Raw genomic sequence first — 19,487 nt, 5'->3', positions numbered from 1 at the left:
CACTGCTTGCGAGCGGGTGGGGGGGGTGGTGCGCAGGCACTGCTTCTGCTTGCCAGCCAGCTGGGGGCCATGGGTTGCAGGCACGGCAGCACTGGGAACAGAGACTATGCCATGCTACCACTTGCCCCTTTCTACCCGGAGCAAGCTGCGCCCACATCCCGTGCCTCCCCCACCCCTTCCCTGAGTCCCGCACCCCCCACCCCAGCTGGGCAGCTTGTCCCAGTCCCCATCCTTCCCTCCCTCATGCCCCAACAGACTTACCAGCTGGAGGCAGCTGTCAGCTGCCTGTTCAGTCTATGGCTGAATCTCTGAATTGGCCAAATCTTTTCCAAATCAATTCGGAGCTTTTAATTGGTCTCCTGATTCTATTTAGATTCAGAGATTCAATCCCCAAATCAGGCCAAATCTCCTCTGAATCATGTCAGCTACTGAAGCTTCGCACAGCCCTACTGAAAACCTCCTGTTTTCTTTTATTTCTGTAAAACTTAACGTATTTCTGCAGAAAGAGGAAGGCCATGTGCATATATACACATGTCCATGATCATATACGAGTACAGAAGAGAAACAAGGAGACAAATGTAGAAAGGATGGAGAGTACTGTTGATGATGAAATTAGTATCTCACATAAGTGTCACAACCCAAGGGTGTGATTTTTGTTTGTGTGCACTTTGGCACTGCTGAATTATTTTCCCGCCGTTTGTAGCTTTCTTTGCAGGGTACATTTCTTCTTTGCAGAACAGAAATGCACGGTGCAAGGAGTTCCCGCCATTTGTATTTAAATTCGCCCCCCCACTATTGGTTGTTTCTAAATTATTCCCATGTGGCGGCTAGCGATTGGCTTGCTGGCCGTATAAGAGGCTTGAGTGGTTTCCGCCCAAGTTGGAGGACTCTACGAACATCAGGAGGAGGAGACTTCACGTCTCGTGAAGATCTCTAAGCGCTGCGGAGCCTATTGGACCCAGCGTGAATATCAAGAAGGCAACAGGGGTCTGATCAGCCTCTTGCCTCTCCCTGTCACCGAGCGCAATCCTCGACATATCCCTCTTCCCTGCGCGCAAAAAAGTTCCATGGAGCCTCGACAACTTCGTGTGAGTCAGAGTTTTGTCCGAGTCCTTAACATAGGGATTTAAGCGGAGCTTTACCTGGGAAACTGTCCAGCCTACACCGCGACCATCTACGGTGTAAGTAAACAATCTTGAATTGTCTAAGCGTCTGTGCCTAATTCTAGCGTGTCGCCTGCTTTCTCCGACCCAGCGTGTCCGGGCTCCTGGCCACAGCCCGCGGCGCGAAAAAAGGGCCCCGGATCGCTCCCAGCCCGCACAATAAGATTTTTCAAGCAGAAGGATGTGGGAGACCAGTTACTGGAGGGAAACTGCCAAAACCGGTATTCTCTTAATCTGATAGACTTGATTATTTGTTCATCTTTTCTATGTAATTAAAGAAAAGCCTGCCTTCTCTTCTAGACAGAAATCCTAAAGTGCCAGTAGAATTTTTCAAGGCCTGGTCTAGTTGTTTGCTCAACGATGTGTGCCTTCCTCTTTTCTTTACCTTTCATTGGAAATGGTTAGAAAAAAATTGGAAGAAATGTAACTGATTCCTTTTGCATAGGGGTTCATTCATTGTCTGGCCTTTCTACCATTGAAGAATATAGTTTGGCAGGAAGCCTGGTTTAATGGGAAAAGGTTTCAGGGTATAAAGGCATGCTGTGTGAAGTATTGCATTGTAACAGTTCAGTAAAATGGTGAGATACAGGAATCTTCTTCAAATATTTTCCAAATATTTCTGACCTGCTTGTCCCCTGATTTGCAGGCTTGTTGTGTCAAAAGAACTCTGCTGGTCAGAGCCTTCTATTAGTGTAATGAAACAGTTGAAGAGTAAAACAGTGCTGCTTCAGTTGCTGGAGGCACTGCTTCTGGAGAACAGGCCGTAGACAGCTGATGCAGGGCAACATAACTGACAACTGGGAGAGAGGAGAAGGGGAGAAACATTGGATGACGTGAAGAGGAACAAAGCCTTAAGAGATTTTTTTTTACAGTATTCTGTTTCTTTATGTTATGAAGTGAAAGTGCTATCTTCAAAGCTTATTCATATATGGAAAGGTAGCAGCTGAGATATGGAAGACATGAACCAATTGATCTAGGTTACAAGAAGCAGTACAAAAATGGCTGAGAAGTATTTCTGCTATGTGATGAGCTAAACTGAGTCCTTTGCTAAGTTGCTAAGGAAGAGAGAAGGAAAGCTAAATTTTTAATGAAAGTTTCTAAACGCTAGATGTGGGGTCTGGTAAACTGTCTGCATAATGAATCAGAGTAAAGTTTAACCCATGCAAAAATAAAGTTTGCCTGCCTTTTAAGATATATTGCCAACCTGAGGTCAGGTGTGTAGTTTGTCTGTAGGTTATGTTAAGGGCCATGCCAATATATAGTTGAAGTGGCTTTTTATTTGCAAAGAGTAGGGTTTTTTTTTCATGGAACTTTATAATTTAAAACTATAGAGCCTCACACAATTCTGATTAGCGTTCAGTGCTGTTCAGCATTTTTAAGCTGGACAGTTCCCAACAATGCTTTATGTACCAGCAAAGCTAAGTTGAACATTATTATGATCCTTCTAACTTAGGCTTGGCTATTTCTTTAGAACTGACAGAGTAAAGAGCATGGGACCCTACACCAATGGCTCTGATTTAATTTCATTTACTGTTTCTCCCTCTTCCATTAGGTTACTCTCTGAACTTTCTAAGACAGACTAGATTAGTTAGGAGCTCACGGCAGTGTGCTAAGATATAGAGCATTTTGTTGAGGGGCTGTATGTAAAAAAAGGAATGCACGAGAAAAAGTGGGGAGGCTGATTTAATTGTGCAGAGATGAAAAACTGGCCTAGGATACTGATAAAAGTAGAAGATACTGTAATACTAGGGAGGAGATGCATCATTGGGACTTAGCAATAACTGGAAAAAAGAGAGAGAAATCAATGTCTCAGTCCTGGTTTTACACCCTAACTTCTAATAATATTCCTAGTTTCCTAGAATACCAGAAACAGCCAGCTGATCATCTGAATGGCCTCTGAATACTTGCTGTAGAATGTTATTTCCTCACTCGGGTGTTGAAACCCAGTAGCTTGTGCTGGATTAAAATTTATCACATGTGCCTTAGCTAAAACTAAGTACCCATTCAGTCCTGATTTGAACATTATAAAGAGATGAAATATTAATTATTTCCCTCACTAGATTGTGTCAATGATTAATCACCCTCCACCGTTAAAGGTTTGGGCTTTAATTCTGTTTTAATTTGTCTGGTTTTATAATCAGCCATTACATCTTGTTGACTTTTGGAACATTGGACACTATTTGTTTCTGACATTATTTTAAAAAGCAAAAAAAATGCCGCTGAACTAAGTATTAAATGAAAAATGTAATGTGAACTGGATATTATTAATGTTACTATTATTATTATTAAGAGGGCTGTCATATTGTCACTATTAACCCCATGAAAGTACATAGAACACACAATCCACCTAATGTTAATTGAATTGGTTCTTCCCGGCTGTGACCAAAAAAACCCAACCTTTTTCTTATCTAACTATGTACATCTCTGCTCTGTGTAACCACCCGTTCTTATCACCACTATACCTGTCCTTCCTCCCCAATTCGATCTAATTGTTTTAAGTTTACTTGCTGCCTCTTGTCCTAAATTAGGTTGTTATCTATCCAGGATGGAAACTTTATCTTAATATGTGTTTGCAGGGATTGCTACAGTGAAGCCTATATTAGTTTTAGAATCTGGGGGTGCTGTACAAATGAATAGTGACCTCTCCTGTTAAACTTTTTGCCTTCTTTTAAATGCACTCCAAAGCTACAGAAATTTTAAAATGCTAACAGAAATGTATTCGTTTTATAAAGTAGCTCTTTGTAAAATCTATCTTTATTCACATCTGACACATAATACAGAAGTGCTGTTGCCAACCTCACAGAAGCACACTTGTATCTGCTGGGAGGTTAAGAACTGGTAATGCACTGATTTACTATAGTAGCAACTCATTAGGGATGCCCTGATAGAGATTTTGGGGGCGGATACCAATACCCGATATTTAAGGAGGCATATCAGCCCATACCGATACGATTTCTGATACAGCTGCCTCCAGTTGGTAAGTCTGTGTGGTGGGAAGCAGCATGGGGGGACAGATCAATGCCCCCCTGCGATTGGGGAGGGAGGGGGCAGGGGCAGGAGCTGCTCAGCTGGGGTGGGACAGAGCCGCGGCTTCTGGCAGGGGGGCAGGGACAGCTTCTGCTGCTGCTTGCACCCCGGGAGGGCACAAGAGGGGCGTGTGCCCCTGGCTCTGTGCAGGGAGGGGTGGGCAGGCTGCAGCTGGGGCCTGGAGCTGGATCAGCGCGGGGCTCTTCTCACCAGGGACTGTGCTCGGAGCAGGTACTGGTGGCACTGGGAGGGGGCTGCAGCCACCCCAGATTTCGCCACAGCTCCGCACCCAGCGCCACCAATGCCAGCCGCCTAGCACAGCTCCAGCTCTTCCTGGCGCGTGGGTGGAGGTAGGGCATTGACCTGGGGCTACACTGAGCAGCTGGTGGAGGCAGTGCTGGGAGCGGAGGCGGCAAAATTTGGGATGGCTGCAGCCCCTCTCCCAGTGCTGCTGGTGCCTGCTCCAGGCCTAGTTCCCAGTGAGAAGAGCCCTGTGCAACTCCAGCTGCAGCCTGCCCGTCCCACCCCATGCAGATTTGAGGGCACACATCCCTTCCTTCCCCCTGCCATGCCCTTTCAGGGTGCAAGCAGCAGCCAGAACTGCTCCCCCACAAGCCCTGCCCCAGCTGGGCAGCACCTGCCCCTGCCTCCTCCGTCCCTCACCACAGAGGGCATTGATCTGCCTCCCCCCACACCCCTTCCCTCCCTCCTCTCCTTCCACCATACCAGACTTACCCGCTGAAGGCAGCTCTCCATGATGCTGGCTGTACTCTTCGCTCCCTGAGTGCTATGCATTTATCGGCCAAATTATTGGCCCCATCAGGCCGATTTCTGATAGAACCAATCTTCCTTATGTTGGTACTGGTCCGATATCGGACTGATGTATCGGGGGACCTCTACAACTCGTACATTATACAGTCTCATGACTAAGCTGTCCTAGGAGGGCAGTGTTACCGTTGATTCCTCACCTCTTCCCTGGACTTTTATGGAGCACTTACTTTTATGGAGCCTGTCCCACATTCAGCAGCAGGGATCTGCCTTGAATGCAAGGCAGGTTACCATACATTCTGTTTTGCCGCACAATAAATGTATCCCACATGTTAAAGTGGTAGATTGTTGCTAATTTCACCAATGGGTCTCCAGAATTACTGTACTGGCAGAGTTCTGAAATCATCCAGTGTTCTTTGGATTACCTTGAAACCCAGGTAAATTCCCAGTACAAACAACAGGTTCTGCAAACCTATGCATGCCTGTCTGCCTATCTGCCCTTTCCTCCATCTTGGGGGGACCTTGTCTGTTGCTGTTTTGGAAATATCAGAGTTTTAGAGTCTAAATTGCTGTAGCATTGCTCCTTCTCTGGCTTTTTGCTCCCAGTAACTTCATATGATTTATTCTTGGCATCCTCAGCAGCATGACCAAAGCTGGATACAGAGGTAAAAGTCGCTGACAGAACTTGATCATGAGTCGTTTGAGTACTTTAGCTGCTAATCACCCAGTGATTGGCATTTTAAACTGAAACAGATTTTAGGGCAACAAAAGTGGCAGTAGCAATCTGAAAATGGTTTGTGCTGGCTGCCTTCCTACTATTGTGTCTCAAGGGACTAGTCATCTAACTGCTCTTGGAATGGGATGGTTCTGTACAATTAATAACCAAGGACAACCGCAAATTATGCTCTGTATTGATTCTGTTCTCTTGCATTGGATTTTGTTAGGGGCATATTCTTCTCTTGACTTCCTGGCATAATTCCCAACAATACTAATTGGAGTTGGGTGCAGGTAATTTTAAGATTGCTGCTACTATAGCACACATTTTCAATATTTATATGCTTTATGGCTCGAGTACACCATTTAAATCTAGAAACGAGGGAAGAATTACTGATTCAGGTAGAAATGTGTTTAGTAATGAATTGCTATTGATTTCTGACATACAGAAAGATTAAAATTTTAAGAGAATAGTATATTATAGTCAAAGAGGAAGAAAAAGGCCAAGAAAGTGCCACTTCATTTAGTGTGTTCCTTTGATTTGTGCAGTGGTTTATCAGGGAAATGACAGAGGCATGCACTTCTTTAAATCCTTAAGGCTTTTGGGTAGCCCTGGTGAATAATTTTAACAGTCAGGTTTATGTGGAGCCAATTTAGGGTAACTACCTATCTTCTTTTTAATTTTTTTTCTTAGCGTGCCATTGGAGCTTAGTAAAAATAATTTAAAAAAATAGATAGAGCGTTGTTAGTTTTTTTCCCCCTGTTCCGGTAATATTCAATTTTAAGATAATTTTGTTCTTTGTTTCCTTAATAGTCTGATACCTACCTCTGCATGTCATTACGTCTGCCAGTGGATGAGGAAGCCTATGTAGGTGAGTATTAGTTGAATGGAAAATCTGATCAAGCCCTTGTGAAATTACTCAACAGTTTCTTTGACTCATGTAAGCCTAATCTTTTACTGTCAGAGTTTCTAAAATGCATTCATCATGCCTAATGCAGAAACAAACTGGAGAGAGCTACTTAGAGTCGAGATAACAAACTGTAGCTGGAGAGATTCATGAGCAATAGTAGCTAAGGAGCTGCATGCAGATGCCTATAGCAGCCAATACTGAGCAGTCCCATTTGTAAAGTATTGGCTTTCTGTCTGCAGTTGGATACTTAATTCCGCTTCAGTGAACAGACTGTTTATTTACCTGCCAGTACAGGCTGTAAATCCTTTGCACTTACAATCAACAATGGGCACAGTAAGATCTTACCTTTCTGCAAAATATATATATTCTGGCCTGGATGATGTGATGGGTAAATGACAGAATGTACTGCAAGAGTTTCTCGATGTTTAGATCAAAGAAGTAGATGAGTAAAGTAAGCACTATGTGTTCAGTGCCTCTTCTGGACACCTTCAGTTTTGTTCCATTTTACTTGCAAGCATTTAGCTGTTTAGTAAGAAAGAGAAGACTTGCAAATAGTTTATTTAACTGAAGTTGGTTTCACCATGGTATATGGCTGGAAAGAAGAACAGAGGTAAAGGTAGACCATCTGTATTTTATCCACTTCCCATTATCCCTGTATGCCTTGGGGCACGTTCTGAGATGGTGGCTTTTAAATGCGTATAATTATTTACTGCTGGGATATTAAAAAAAATATACATCTGTGTTGACTGGTTTGCAAGAACTGGTAGTTAGATCTGGAATAGAACAGTATGCTTACATTTTTACACTGTACTGTTGCAACAATCATAGCAATAATAAAAATCAAGTAGATTTTTCTTGAGGCTTGAGTAAGTGAAGCAGCTGCTGACTTGAATTATCTTTTGGCTGTGAGATTTGAGCTTGAAAGGATTATGAATGTAGTTCGTTCTTTGATAAACTATTTCTTACCATACAGGTCATGTAGTAAACTCTGCTGTTTCTGTGCAACTGAAAAACTATATACCAAACTTTATTTATGCACAATTTATATTTAGTACTTCAGTGAATTTCAACTGAAGTACTAAATACTTCAGGAGTGAATCATGTAAGGTGTTAGTGGAAAATCCAGAGAAACATCTTCATATCTGGAAAGAGAAGGAAGGGTAGCTTTTAGATAGCTGTGTTTCTCCTGGATGCGAAACTAACTTTTGTTCTACTTGTTCCATAACATATAATTATTACAGCTGGACTTCGGTGAATTAAGAATTCCAAGATTTGCTATTTAGAATGATTCATCAGGGCTTTGTGAAGTGGTGACAGCATAGTGATGTTCCTATTGCCTTGAATTATACTGGTATCTCTGACGCTTGCATTTCTGTGACTCTTGCCTCCACAGACATGGTCTGTTTTCTTTTACTTTAAAATGTCTTCCTCTTTCTTTAATGTTAGTTCTGTCACCTATTATTAGGCTGGAGAGGAGATAGTTTCTTACAACCTCATCCTCACATGTGGTTTCTGGTTATCTCCTAGTACTTTGAGGATATTTCTGTGCATGACAGAAGGACTAATTCAGTCCCTGCTTCTAGAAGAGATGCTGGTCCAGTAGTTACTTGATGTACTGTTTCACAGCTCTTGCTAGAGCAGATGTCCTAGGGACATTGCCCATTAAACAACAGGAGTTCATTCACCAATATATACCTCTATGGGAAAGGCTAAGCACATGTGCATGTGCTTATGAAACACAATAAACATGAAAAATGTCGAACTGTGTGAAATGGTCCGTGGTATAAAATACCAGTATAGCAAATCACAGCTTCCGTTCAGGGGAGAAAGTTCAGTGGGGAAGTTTGTGCTGTAATTGTTTTGTTTTGCTTTTTTTTAACAAGAGAAATAAGATAATTTTTCTTTCTTTTTTTCTATTACTACTATTTTTTCCAGTATGGTAAGTGAACAGTGACTTTGTCATTATTTAAGAATGTACATCTGTACAGATTAAATTAACTTTTACAGTTAGATAGTCCATAAGATGCATATTACAAGTGCATATCATTCTAGTATACATTTGAATGAGCTGCTGACTACATTTTTGAGTACTGGAAGTTACAGAACCTCCAGCTTCACAAGACCTGCACATATAAATCAAGGGCCTTTTAATGTATTTTCTGGATCCTACCATTCCAAGTGCTGTCTGGAAATTTATAGAGATGCAGAAGAACTGTGTGTGGTGTTTTTAAATCATCAGCACTTTTTCCTTATATTAGAAATGAATAGCAAGACATAAATAATCACTTAGTACTGTCTTGTTTATGTATGGCATTCTTGGTTTAGGATCAAAATATCAAATTTGATGTTTGAACCTGATTGGTATTTCAACCAGGACTGCATTGTAATTTAATGTCTATAAGGTGAATTGGGTGAGGGAAACTATTTTAAAATGAAATGGGAACATTTCTATTATATGCATTTTTGAAAAAATACGATTTTTTTTTTTTTTAGTATCCTCAAATGTTGTTTTATGGATAAAGAGCCATGCCAGATAGGGGCTTTGAGTCCCTGAATAGTGCTGGCATTGATACAATCTGCTTTTGACTACTGAACTGTAGTGATATCTAAAGGGTGTCCTACAGACACTCGGAAGAATTGAATCTGACAGCAAACCACTCAGCCAAGAAATTTGACTGTCATCTTCATCCCCTTACTTTCACTCACATGGCTGACCAGTAAATAAATGTGTCTTTTTCTTCCTGACTGATGGTAAGCCCTTATCTTTCACATTGCGCTATACAAATTAGATGGAGCCTATTACATTCAGAAATACAGATGGAACTAATTACATGATTTATTGCTTTTTTTTCATACATGACTCCTGAACACTGCAGGTTTGTTACCATGGTAATGCATGTTTAAACATGCTCATTGTTAGGTAACATTAACTTGACTGAATTAAGTGCATCTGGATGCCTGTGTTAACCCATTAAGTAGTGAAGGTTAATTTATCCTGGTCATTTTTAGCTCATTTCTTATAAATGAATTCAGTTATATGATCTAAGATAATTTTGTTTGAGAAAGGAAAAAAGCTGTCTAAAAAACAAAAATCAGGTCCAGCCATATAAAGTTCTTGTTAAATTAATAAGATAATTACTTAAATAGTTAAATTAGACACAGGATCAACTAGACACCCTTTCAGCACCATCTTGTTCCCCCACAGTTCCTCGTATTAATAATTAAGAGGTCTTTGGGTAGGGATGCATGCCAGAAATTAGATGCAACTGTCACGTTGTGTCTTTCTCTGAAAAATGGTGTTTTCCTGCTCTCATATACCACTTATGTCTAGGACTTTAGCAGTTGAGGTGTGGTTGGAATGCAGTTATGGAGGCCAGCCATCCTTGGATCTCCCTTCTTCATTCCCTTAGTATCTCAGGATAGATGACAAAGTCGCCAAGCCAAAATCCACTTAAAATCCAGTCTAAAGTTCATTGAAGTAAAGAGATGCCTTTCAAATAGGCTATGATTCAGCACCTTGTAAAGTGCATGCATACATCTGTAAATGTTACAAGGCATTACATCATATTATCAGAATGAACTATTTAAATAGAGTGTTATATCTATTTCTGTATATCTTCAGCTCAAAATAGAAAATAATAAATTCCTAATCTTTGGTATAGTTAAACTGGTACCCTCTTCTGCAGCTTGATATATATGAGTGTGACATTCAGTCTATAAATATTCATTCTTGTAAGAATTTAAGGGGAGATTACCAACTAAAATACCAAATAGCTGAAAGTAGCAGCAGGTATTGTGCGTGTCCAGCGTCACTTGCTAGTGTCTACATTTTCATAATCTGATCTTCCTGTTTTTAATATTTTTTTTGGTACCTATTGCTATTTTAGAAGACTGAGAAAACATGGGAATGGAGATAAGAACATGCCTAGCTGGGAAGAGTAGTGGAAATGGGCCTGCAGACATGATGAACATCTTATTTTCCCCTGATATTCTAGTTTAATGTAGTGATCTTAATTATAAAAATATTTTCTAAGAAATATGATTTCAGTAGGCCCAATCAACATTAATATAATAATATTAGTACTATTATTGATGATATATTGACAATCATTCCTTAGAGTTCTAGTTGTGGATTAGAATCATACTGATAGGAGATGGCACAAAAAATTACTGTTCCTTTCTCAAGCACCCTGCAGTCTAAATATAAAAAGAGACATCAGATTTGATGGGGGAATACAAATAAACAAGATAGAAAATGAGTCAGCATGGTAGGTAATGGTCTCAGCACATCAGTGACCTAACCTTTAATTTTACCTTTCATAAAGTCTAGCCTTTTGTATCTCACTTGCATTCCATTTTCTACGGGTCTTGGGTAATGCAATGAAGATCATCATATTTCATATTTATGACCTCCTTCAGAAATTTCATTTCTTGCTTAAAGTGGCAACAGCAGCTTAAAACACTTAGAAACCAAGTTAAAGAGTCCACCTAAATGACACATTGTCTGTCCTGTCCAAGAGTTGATCATAATTTTGCTATTAAGCTATAGCGAGAAAAATGTCGAAACAAAAGGTCTTTCTTTAGTGCAGAATTATTTTATGGTAATGGACTAAGCAGAATTTGTGGGCGGAAAATCATGTTGTGTGCTATTTTTTGAGCTGTTGTCATGTTTGCAAACAGAATACGGTAAGAGTAAAATTAAGAACTCTGGATTAACTTTTTAAAAGAACATTATTATTTATTAGTTATAACATTCAGTATTTTTATTGTGACATCCCTTCGCTTTAAAACCATAGTTTCATAGAAATTAAGGCTGGAAAGCACTTGATAGGCTGTGTAGGGTTATCTCCTGTATGCTGTAACTCATTCAGTTCACACAAATACCTTATATCAGACTTTAGTTCAATCAAGTATTTAACTCAGTCCTCAAGAAAAAAAAGTGCATCCCAGATAGCAAAAAGGAGAGCCCAAAATTCCACAAGTTGCCCAACCCCTTCCAGTGGCAGGTACCCAGTTAATCCCAGCAAACTAACAAGGCCCCATGCTGGAGAGGAAGGCACAAAATATCCAAGGGCCCTGCCAGTCAAACCTGCGGATGCAGGCAGGGAGTGAATTTCCTTTCCAAACTCTAAATCTGGTGGTGATGAGCCTGAGGAAGCCATCCCAGTAATCACATGATACATTTTTTTCCCCACTGGAGTTGTTATCATTATTGGGGATTTATTTGTCATGTCTTGACAATTTGTCCCATACATTGGGGTATGGGGGTACACACTCTACACGTAGCTTACATAGGTTCACTAACACTTTAGACCTGAGGAGGAAAAACAATGCATCTCCAGCATTAGACATGCATTAATATTCACATTCATCTAAATTTCCAGGATTTCAAGGATATCAAGCAGAAGAGTACTTAGTCACAATAGCTATCTATGCTTCTAAATACATCTTTGGTCTGGAAGCAACAAACTCTATAAACATGGACCTATTGCTTGAGAATGTCCCATAGCCTTGTTGCTTAGGGTGCACACTGAAAGAAGTTGTAGGATTGGATGCAAGACAAATGATGTGCTGGAAAAAGAGAAGTAATTTAGACAATTCCATGGGTGAGGCATTGGGCACTCTTGGATCAATTTAAACTAACTGGCTATATGTTTGAAACCTCCATAGGATTTAGCATACAAATAAACTTGGTGTCATTCCTGGATAGGAGAGCACAATTAAAAAATACCAAATATATAGGCACCACAGGTGAAAATTAAATTAGGTTGGTTTGCTATAACATTACAGTACAACTTGTCTTTTCAGCTTGGTTTACTTCATGGGCAAAATCAAGTGGTATTTTTATAACTTTTCTCAGGTTTGAGTGAGATTACTTTGGAAAAAAATGTACAGGGCAATACAGAAATTGGTTTATATACAAAAACAACTTTTTGTGGAAGGCTGCAATATAAAACACTGTTACCCTTCTTAATATTTTCTGGAAATATTCTTTGCAATATTGTAATTAGGTCATGTTGTAAAGGACTCTAAAATGGGGTTTTGAAAGGATTTGAAGGGAATAAGGCACCCAAGTCCCATTGTACTTCGATGGGGTTAATGCCTTTAGGTTTCTTTGAAAATACCAGTTTGGTGTGCATTCCTAGGTGCCTGGCTGGCTTTACACACAGACTTTGAGTCCTTGCTTATCACAGTGAGTTTGAGTACATTAAAAAACTGGGCACCCAGAAGATGGGATATTAATGATTGTTGCTTGTGCTAACAAGATACTTAGGACAAGAGCATATCCCTTTCTCCAGCAGATAAATTATCTGAAGTTTTGATAAATTAATTTAATATGCTTAATTTATCCTCATCTCCTATATGATTCATATAAAATGGATATAATCATTTTTAAGAAGTAAAACAGATAGCTAATCTGGTTTCTCTGAAGTTCTTTAAATGTGTACCAAGGTCTTACCTAAAATTTAAATGCAGTCCTGTGACTAGAATGTACAGCTGGTATATTCTACCAGAATGTGTTGGAACATACTTTTATGTAAAATAAATGTTCTGAGAGACTGGTTTTACCATTACTGAAAATAGAGGTTTTTAGCTTCTTATTAAAACCATAAATAGTGTGATTAAGGGCAAACATGACATGGAGTGTAGCTTGTATACACGCAATCTTCTAATATGGGTAGATAGTAAGGAGTAAATTATGGAAAAAAATAGATGTCAGAGGCAAGTATAGGAAAAGCAAGCCTGGGTGAGGAAGGCAAATTGTTAGTCAGGTTTTTCAACCTAATCTAGTAATTTATATATTAATGCGGTAATCCCTACTTATGAGAAATAGTTTAACTTGACAGTTTCAGAGCTGACACTGCCTTTCCTTTTCTAGAAGATGAAAATATTTTCCCTGTGGAAAAAAAAATCATTATTAAATATTATACCTCTTGCATCATGTTCTGGAGTGTTTTAGTTCTGTTGTGCTGCCAGCTTAAGTATCACAGCTCATGAAACTCATTACAAAATGGTTTGGGGGGGTTTTGTTGTGGGTTTTTTTTGAGCATTTTTTGGCATCCTGAGGGAATTGTAAAACTCCAGCTGTCATTTTAGAATTGATCCTCCTGACAGTGATGCCTTTTCTGATTGCTTTATAGCTTTGTTTTGCAATGTATAAATATAACTAAACTATCTAAATGTTCTTTTGAAATATTAAACAAAGCTTTGTTGGCCCCATGCACACATCTCAAAAGGAGGGACTCCACAGTGGGGACTTGCTGTCAGCTGTTGTCTCTCTGTCCTGTAGCTCCTCTCATATTGGGTTTTGTATGAGACAGTGGGTTAAATTTATGGCGCTTTAGATTTTTTTTTCCTCTTAGGAAGCTGAGCAACCGAGTACATAATATATTACCCACACATAAAATAGGCAATCATCTGAATGTTGCTCATTACTTCATTTCACAACATTAAATTAAAGGTTAGTATATTTTGCTTCTATCAGGTTAAAAAGGATATTTAATTCTCAAAAAAGTGCTGCTGCTGTTACTGATAACACAGAACAGCTTTAAAACTGAAAATTTTAAGAAAGCAATTTGATTTTAACTCTTTAATTTGTTCATTACTTGCAATTCATTTGACAGCTTTTTGCTTTTATTTCTTCCTTGCTTTGTTTTCTACTTTTTGGTATGTGCCAGAGCAATATTTAGGTGACAACTACAGAATTATCAAATCATAGAAAACGAAGGTTGGAAGGGACCTCAGGAGGTCATCTAGTCCAACCCCCTGCTCAAAGTAGGACCACCGCCAACTAGGTCATCCCAGCCAAGGTTTTGTCTAGCCTGGTCTTAAAAACCTCCAAGGATGGAGATTCCACAGCCTTTCTGGGTAACCTGTTCCAGTGCTTTACTACCTTTCTAGTGAGAGAGAGTTTTCTAATATCCAAGCTAAACTTCCCTTGCTGCAGCCTGGGACCATTGCTCCTTGTTCTGTCATTTACCACCACTGAGAATAGTCTAGTTCCATCTTTTATAACCACCCTTCAGGTAGCTGAATACTGTTATTAAATCCTCCCTTTGTCTTTTCTTCTCTAGACTAAATACGTCCAATTCATTCAGCCTCACCTCAGGAGTCATGTGCCCCAGCCCACTAACTATTTTTGTTGCCCTCTGCTAGACTCTCTCCAATTTGTCCACATCCTTTCTGTAGTGGGGGCCTCAAAACTGGACACAGTACTCCAGATGTGGCCTTACCAGTGCTGAATAGAGGGGAATAATCACTTCCCTCGATATGCTGGCAATGCTTCTACTAATGCAGCCCAGTATGTCATTAGCCTTCTGCACAACAAGGGCACACTGTTGGCTCATATTCAGCTTATTGTCTGCTGTAACCGTCAGATACTTTCCTGTAGAGCTTCTGCTTAGCCTGTTGGTTCCTCACCTATGCAGGATTTTGCACTCGTCCTTATTGAACCTCATGAGATTTCTTTTGGTCCAATCCTCCAATTTGTTGAGGTCTCTCTGAATCCTAGCCTTACCCTCCAGCATATGTACTGCTCCCCACAGCTTGGTGTCACCTGCAGACTTGCTGAGGGTGCACTTCATGCCATCTTCCAGGTTGTTGATGAAGATATTGAACAAAACCAGCCTCAGGACCATCCAACCCCTGGGGCACTCCACTTGATACCAGCTGACAGCTAGACATTGAACCATTGATTGCTACCCTTTGAGACTAGTGATCCAGCCAGTTTTCAGTCTACTTTGCAGTCCATTCATCCAATCCATACTTGCTTAGCTTGCTTGCTTAGCTTGCTGTGGGAGATGGTATCAAAAGCCTTGCTAAAGACAAGGTATATCATGTCCACTGCTCTCCCCACTTCCACAGAGCCAGTTATCTCATCATAGAACACAATCAGGTTGGTCAGGCATGACTTGCTCTTGGTGAACCCATGCTGACTGTTTCTAATAACCTTCGTCTTCTCCAAGTGCTTAGAAATTAATTCCTTGAGGATCTGCTTCATGATCTTTCCAGGGACTAAGGTGAGCCTGACTAGTTTGTAGTTCCCTAGATCCTCCCTTCTTCCCTTTCTTAAAGATGGGCACTGTATTGGCCTTTTCCAATAATCCAGGACCTCTCCTGACTGCCGTGAGTTTTCAAAAATAATGGCCAGCGGCTCTGCAGTCACATCTGTCAACTCCCTCAGCACCTTCGGAACCACTGCATCTAGCCCCATGGACTTGTATATGTCCAGCTTTTCTAAATAGTCCCTAGCCTGTTTTTGCCACTGTTAGCTGCTCACCTCCTCCCCAAACTGTGCTGCCAGGTGCAGTAGTCTGGGAGCTGACCTGGCTTGTAAAGACTGAGGTAAAAATGGTATTGAGTACTTCAGCCTTTTCTGCATCATCTGTGATTAGGTTGTCTCCCCCATTCAGTAAAAGACCCACACTTTCCCTAATCTTTTTCTTGTTGGTGACATACTTCTAGAAACCCTCCTTGTTACCCTTCACATCCCTTGTTTGCTGCAACTCCGGTTAGGCTTTCACCTTCCTAATTTCATCCCTGCATGCCTGAGCAATACTCTTATACTCCTCCCTAGTCATTTGTCCAAGTTTTACACTTCTTGTAAATTTCCATTTTTTAGTTTTAGCTCACTGAAAAGTTCCCTGCTAAGCCAAGCTGGTTTTCTGTTATACTTGCTACTCTTCTTGTGCATCGGGATGGTTAATTCCTGCACCCTCAGTGAAATTTATTTAAAATGCAGCCAGCTCTCCTGGACTCGTTTCCCCCTCAGACTGACCTTCCAGGGGATCCTGCCCATCAGTTCCCTGAGCAAGTTGGAGTCTGCATTTCTGAAGTCCAAGGTGATTACTCTGCTGCTGTCCATCCTTCCTTTCCTCAGGATCCTTAACTCAATCATCTCATGATCTCTGCTGCCCAAGTTGCCATCCATTTCTATGTTCCCCACCAATTCTTCCCTGTTTGTGAGCAGCATATCAAGGAGAGGATGGCCCTTAGTTGGCCTCTCCAACATTTGCACCAGGAAGTTGTCTCCAACACTCTCCAAAAGCTTCCTGGATTGCCTGTGTACTGCAGTATTGCCCTCCCCATTGAAGTCCCCCATGAGAGCCAGGCCTGTGATCTGGAGATTTCTGCTGGCTGTTTGCTGGCTGCCTCATCCACCTCATCCTCCTGGTCTGGTGGGCTATAGCAGACACCCACCACAACATCACTCTTGTTGCTTTCCCCTCTGACCCTAACCCAGAGACTTTCAACAGGCCTGTCTCCAGTTTCAGACTGGAGGTCTGATCAGTCATACAGCTGTTTTACATAAAAAACAACTCCTCTCCCCTGTCTATCCTTCCTGAACAGTTTACACACATTCATGACAGTATTGCATGCAGTCTTGCAAGCTATCCCACCAAGTGTCTGTTGTTCCACTCATGTCATAGTTCTGTGACTGTGTGAAGACTTCCAGTTGTTCTCCTTGTTTTCCAGGCTCTGTGCATTTGTGTATAGATACCTGAGGTAACTAGACGATTGCCCTACTTTTTCATGAAGAATGAGATCGCCTCCCCTGTTGCCCCTCCTGCTTGCGCTTCCTCCAGGTCACCCGCTTCCCTACTTACCTCAGGACTTCGATATCCATCCCCAGGTAAACCTAGTTTAAAGCCCTCCTCACTAGGTTAGCAAGTCTGTCTGTGAAAATTCTCTACCCTCTCTTCATCAGGTAGATCCCATATCTTTCTACCAATCCTTCTTTTTGGAACAGCATCTAATGGTCGAACAAGCCAAAGCTCTGCTGGCAACACTATCTGCCAATATGTGTACCTTTGGAGATAGGATGGTTAGTTGTGGTGTGTGTTTTTTGGAGTATTTAGGGTGAACTTTTCATTCATTTGTGACCCAGCAGGATGTATGATATCTTGCATTATGTGCTGGTACCTATCAGCATGTCATTCAGTGTTAGCTATCTCTTTGTTGGCTTTGTATAAATGTGGGAGTAACTTTAGAGGGACTATAAAACTTTGAGCAGTTAAAGAGTCTTGCTTTTAGAAGATGGGTCCCGCTACATCTACTAATATTCTGAAGCACAATATATTTTTTTCATATAAAGTTATTTAGAACTGTTCTCAAAAGCAGAAACGTACTTCCTAAAGCCAGTCATATGGACAAAGCTCATCTGTATTTTCAGTACCACTGACTGACATTGCATTCAGAATAAAAGGGGCATTCAGTTGCTCGGGGCTGCAGGGGGGCAGTCAGGAAGGCCAAGGTGGAGATGGAACTGGGACTAGCTACCCGGATCAAGGACAACAAGTCCTTTTTTAAATACATAGGGGGCAAAAAGAAGGTACTGGGTAATGTGGGGCCTCTGCAAGACATGCTAGGAAATCTGGTTGTCGCACCAGACGATAAGTCTAACCTATTTAACGATTTCTTTGCCTCCATTTTCCTGAGCAGGGACCAGATCAGCCTGTCTGCCGGGACCCCCACAGGCCCCAGGGGAGGTGCACCCAGGCCTAGGGTCAGTGAGGATCTAGTCAGGGAACTTTTGGAGGGACTGGACGTATTTATATCAGCTGGTCCTGACGACCTGCACCCCAGAGTGCTGAGGGAATTAGCAGAGGTCATTGCGGACCCCTGGCACGGCTTTACAAGCACTCTTGGTGTGGTGCCAGAGGACTGGAAAAGGGCCAATGTGGTTCCCATTTTCAAAAAAGGGAGGAAGGAGGACCCAGGAAACTATAGCCCAGTTAGTCTTACCTTGATCCTGGGTAAGCTTTTTGAGAGAATTATCCTGGCTCATGTCCACGAGGGGCCAGCAGGGGAGGTTATACTTAGGGGCAACCAACATGGGTTCATTAGAGGCAGGTCCTGTCAGACCAACCTGGTGGCCTTCTATGACCAGGTCACAAAATCCTTAGATGTAGGGGTAGCAGTGGACATAGTCTTTCTGGACTTCAGGAAGGCATTTGACACTGTCTCTAACCGCATTCTCATTAAAAAACTAGGGGACTGTGGCATCAGCACCTACACAGTCAAATGGGTTGCTAACTGGCTGGAGGGCCACACCCAGAGAGTGGTGGTGGATGGGTCATTTTTGACCTGGAGGGATATAGGTAGTGGGGTACCCAGGGCTTGGTCCTCAGACCCACGCTGTTCAACATCTTCATCAGTGACTTGGACGAGGGGGTAAAAAGCACCCTGTTCAAATTTGTTGACGATACTAAGATGTGGGGGGATGTGAGCACACTAGAAGGGAGGAATAGACTGCAATCGGACCTAGACAGGTTACAGGGGTGGGCGGATGAGAACAGGATGGGTTTCAACACTGACAAGTGCAAGGTGCTGCACCTGGGGAGCAAGAACCAGCAGCATACCTACAGGCTGGGGAGCTCCCTTCTTGTCAGTGCAGAGGCAGAAAAGAATCTTGGAGTCATTATTGATGCCAAAATGAACATGGGCCAACAGTGTGGGGACGCAGTCAGGAAGGCCAACCATACCTTGTCATGCATCCACAGATGCATCTCAGGCAGGTCCAAGGAGGTGATCCTCCCCCTCTACGCAGCACTGGTCAGGCTGCAGTTGGAGTACTGTCTCCAGTTCTGGACGCTGCACTTCAGGAGGGATGAGGACAACATTGAGAGGGTTCAGAGGAGGGCCACCCATATGATTAGGGGTCAGCAGGGCAGGCCCTACGAGGAGAGGTTAAGGGACCTGAACCTGCTCAGCCTCCACAAGAGAAGGCTGAGGGGGGATCTAGTGGCCTGTTACAAACTGGTCAGGGGGGACCAGCAGGCATTGGGGGAGTCCCTGTTCCCCCGAGCACTACCAGGAGTGACTAGAAATAACGGTCACAAGCTGGTAGAGGGTAGATTCAGACTAGACATCAGGAGGCGCTACTTCACAGTCAGGGCGGCTA

General features: G+C 41.9%; 1 protein-coding gene across 4 annotated transcripts in view; it reads left to right on the top strand.

Moving 5' to 3' along the window:
• PAM (peptidylglycine alpha-amidating monooxygenase) overlaps window positions 1-19,487 on the top strand; it is a 166,660-nt gene that overhangs the window by 22,447 nt on the left and 124,726 nt on the right. For all 4 annotated transcript variants that reach the window (XM_006022903.2, XM_006022900.2, XM_006022899.2 and 1 more), the window contains exon 3: window positions 6,487-6,544. In XM_006022903.2, coding sequence (XP_006022965.1) covers window positions 6,487-6,544 — 58 coding nt within the window. The remainder of the gene's footprint in view (window positions 1-6,486; window positions 6,545-19,487) is intronic.

This window comes from Alligator sinensis, unplaced genomic scaffold (assembly GCF_000455745.1).
Source record: "Alligator sinensis unplaced genomic scaffold, ASM45574v1 scaffold575_1, whole genome shotgun sequence".
NCBI classification, from domain to species: domain Eukaryota; kingdom Metazoa; phylum Chordata; order Crocodylia; family Alligatoridae; genus Alligator; species Alligator sinensis.
Note: the sequence above shows the minus strand (reverse complement) of the source record. Positions and strands in the feature narration are given on the sequence as shown.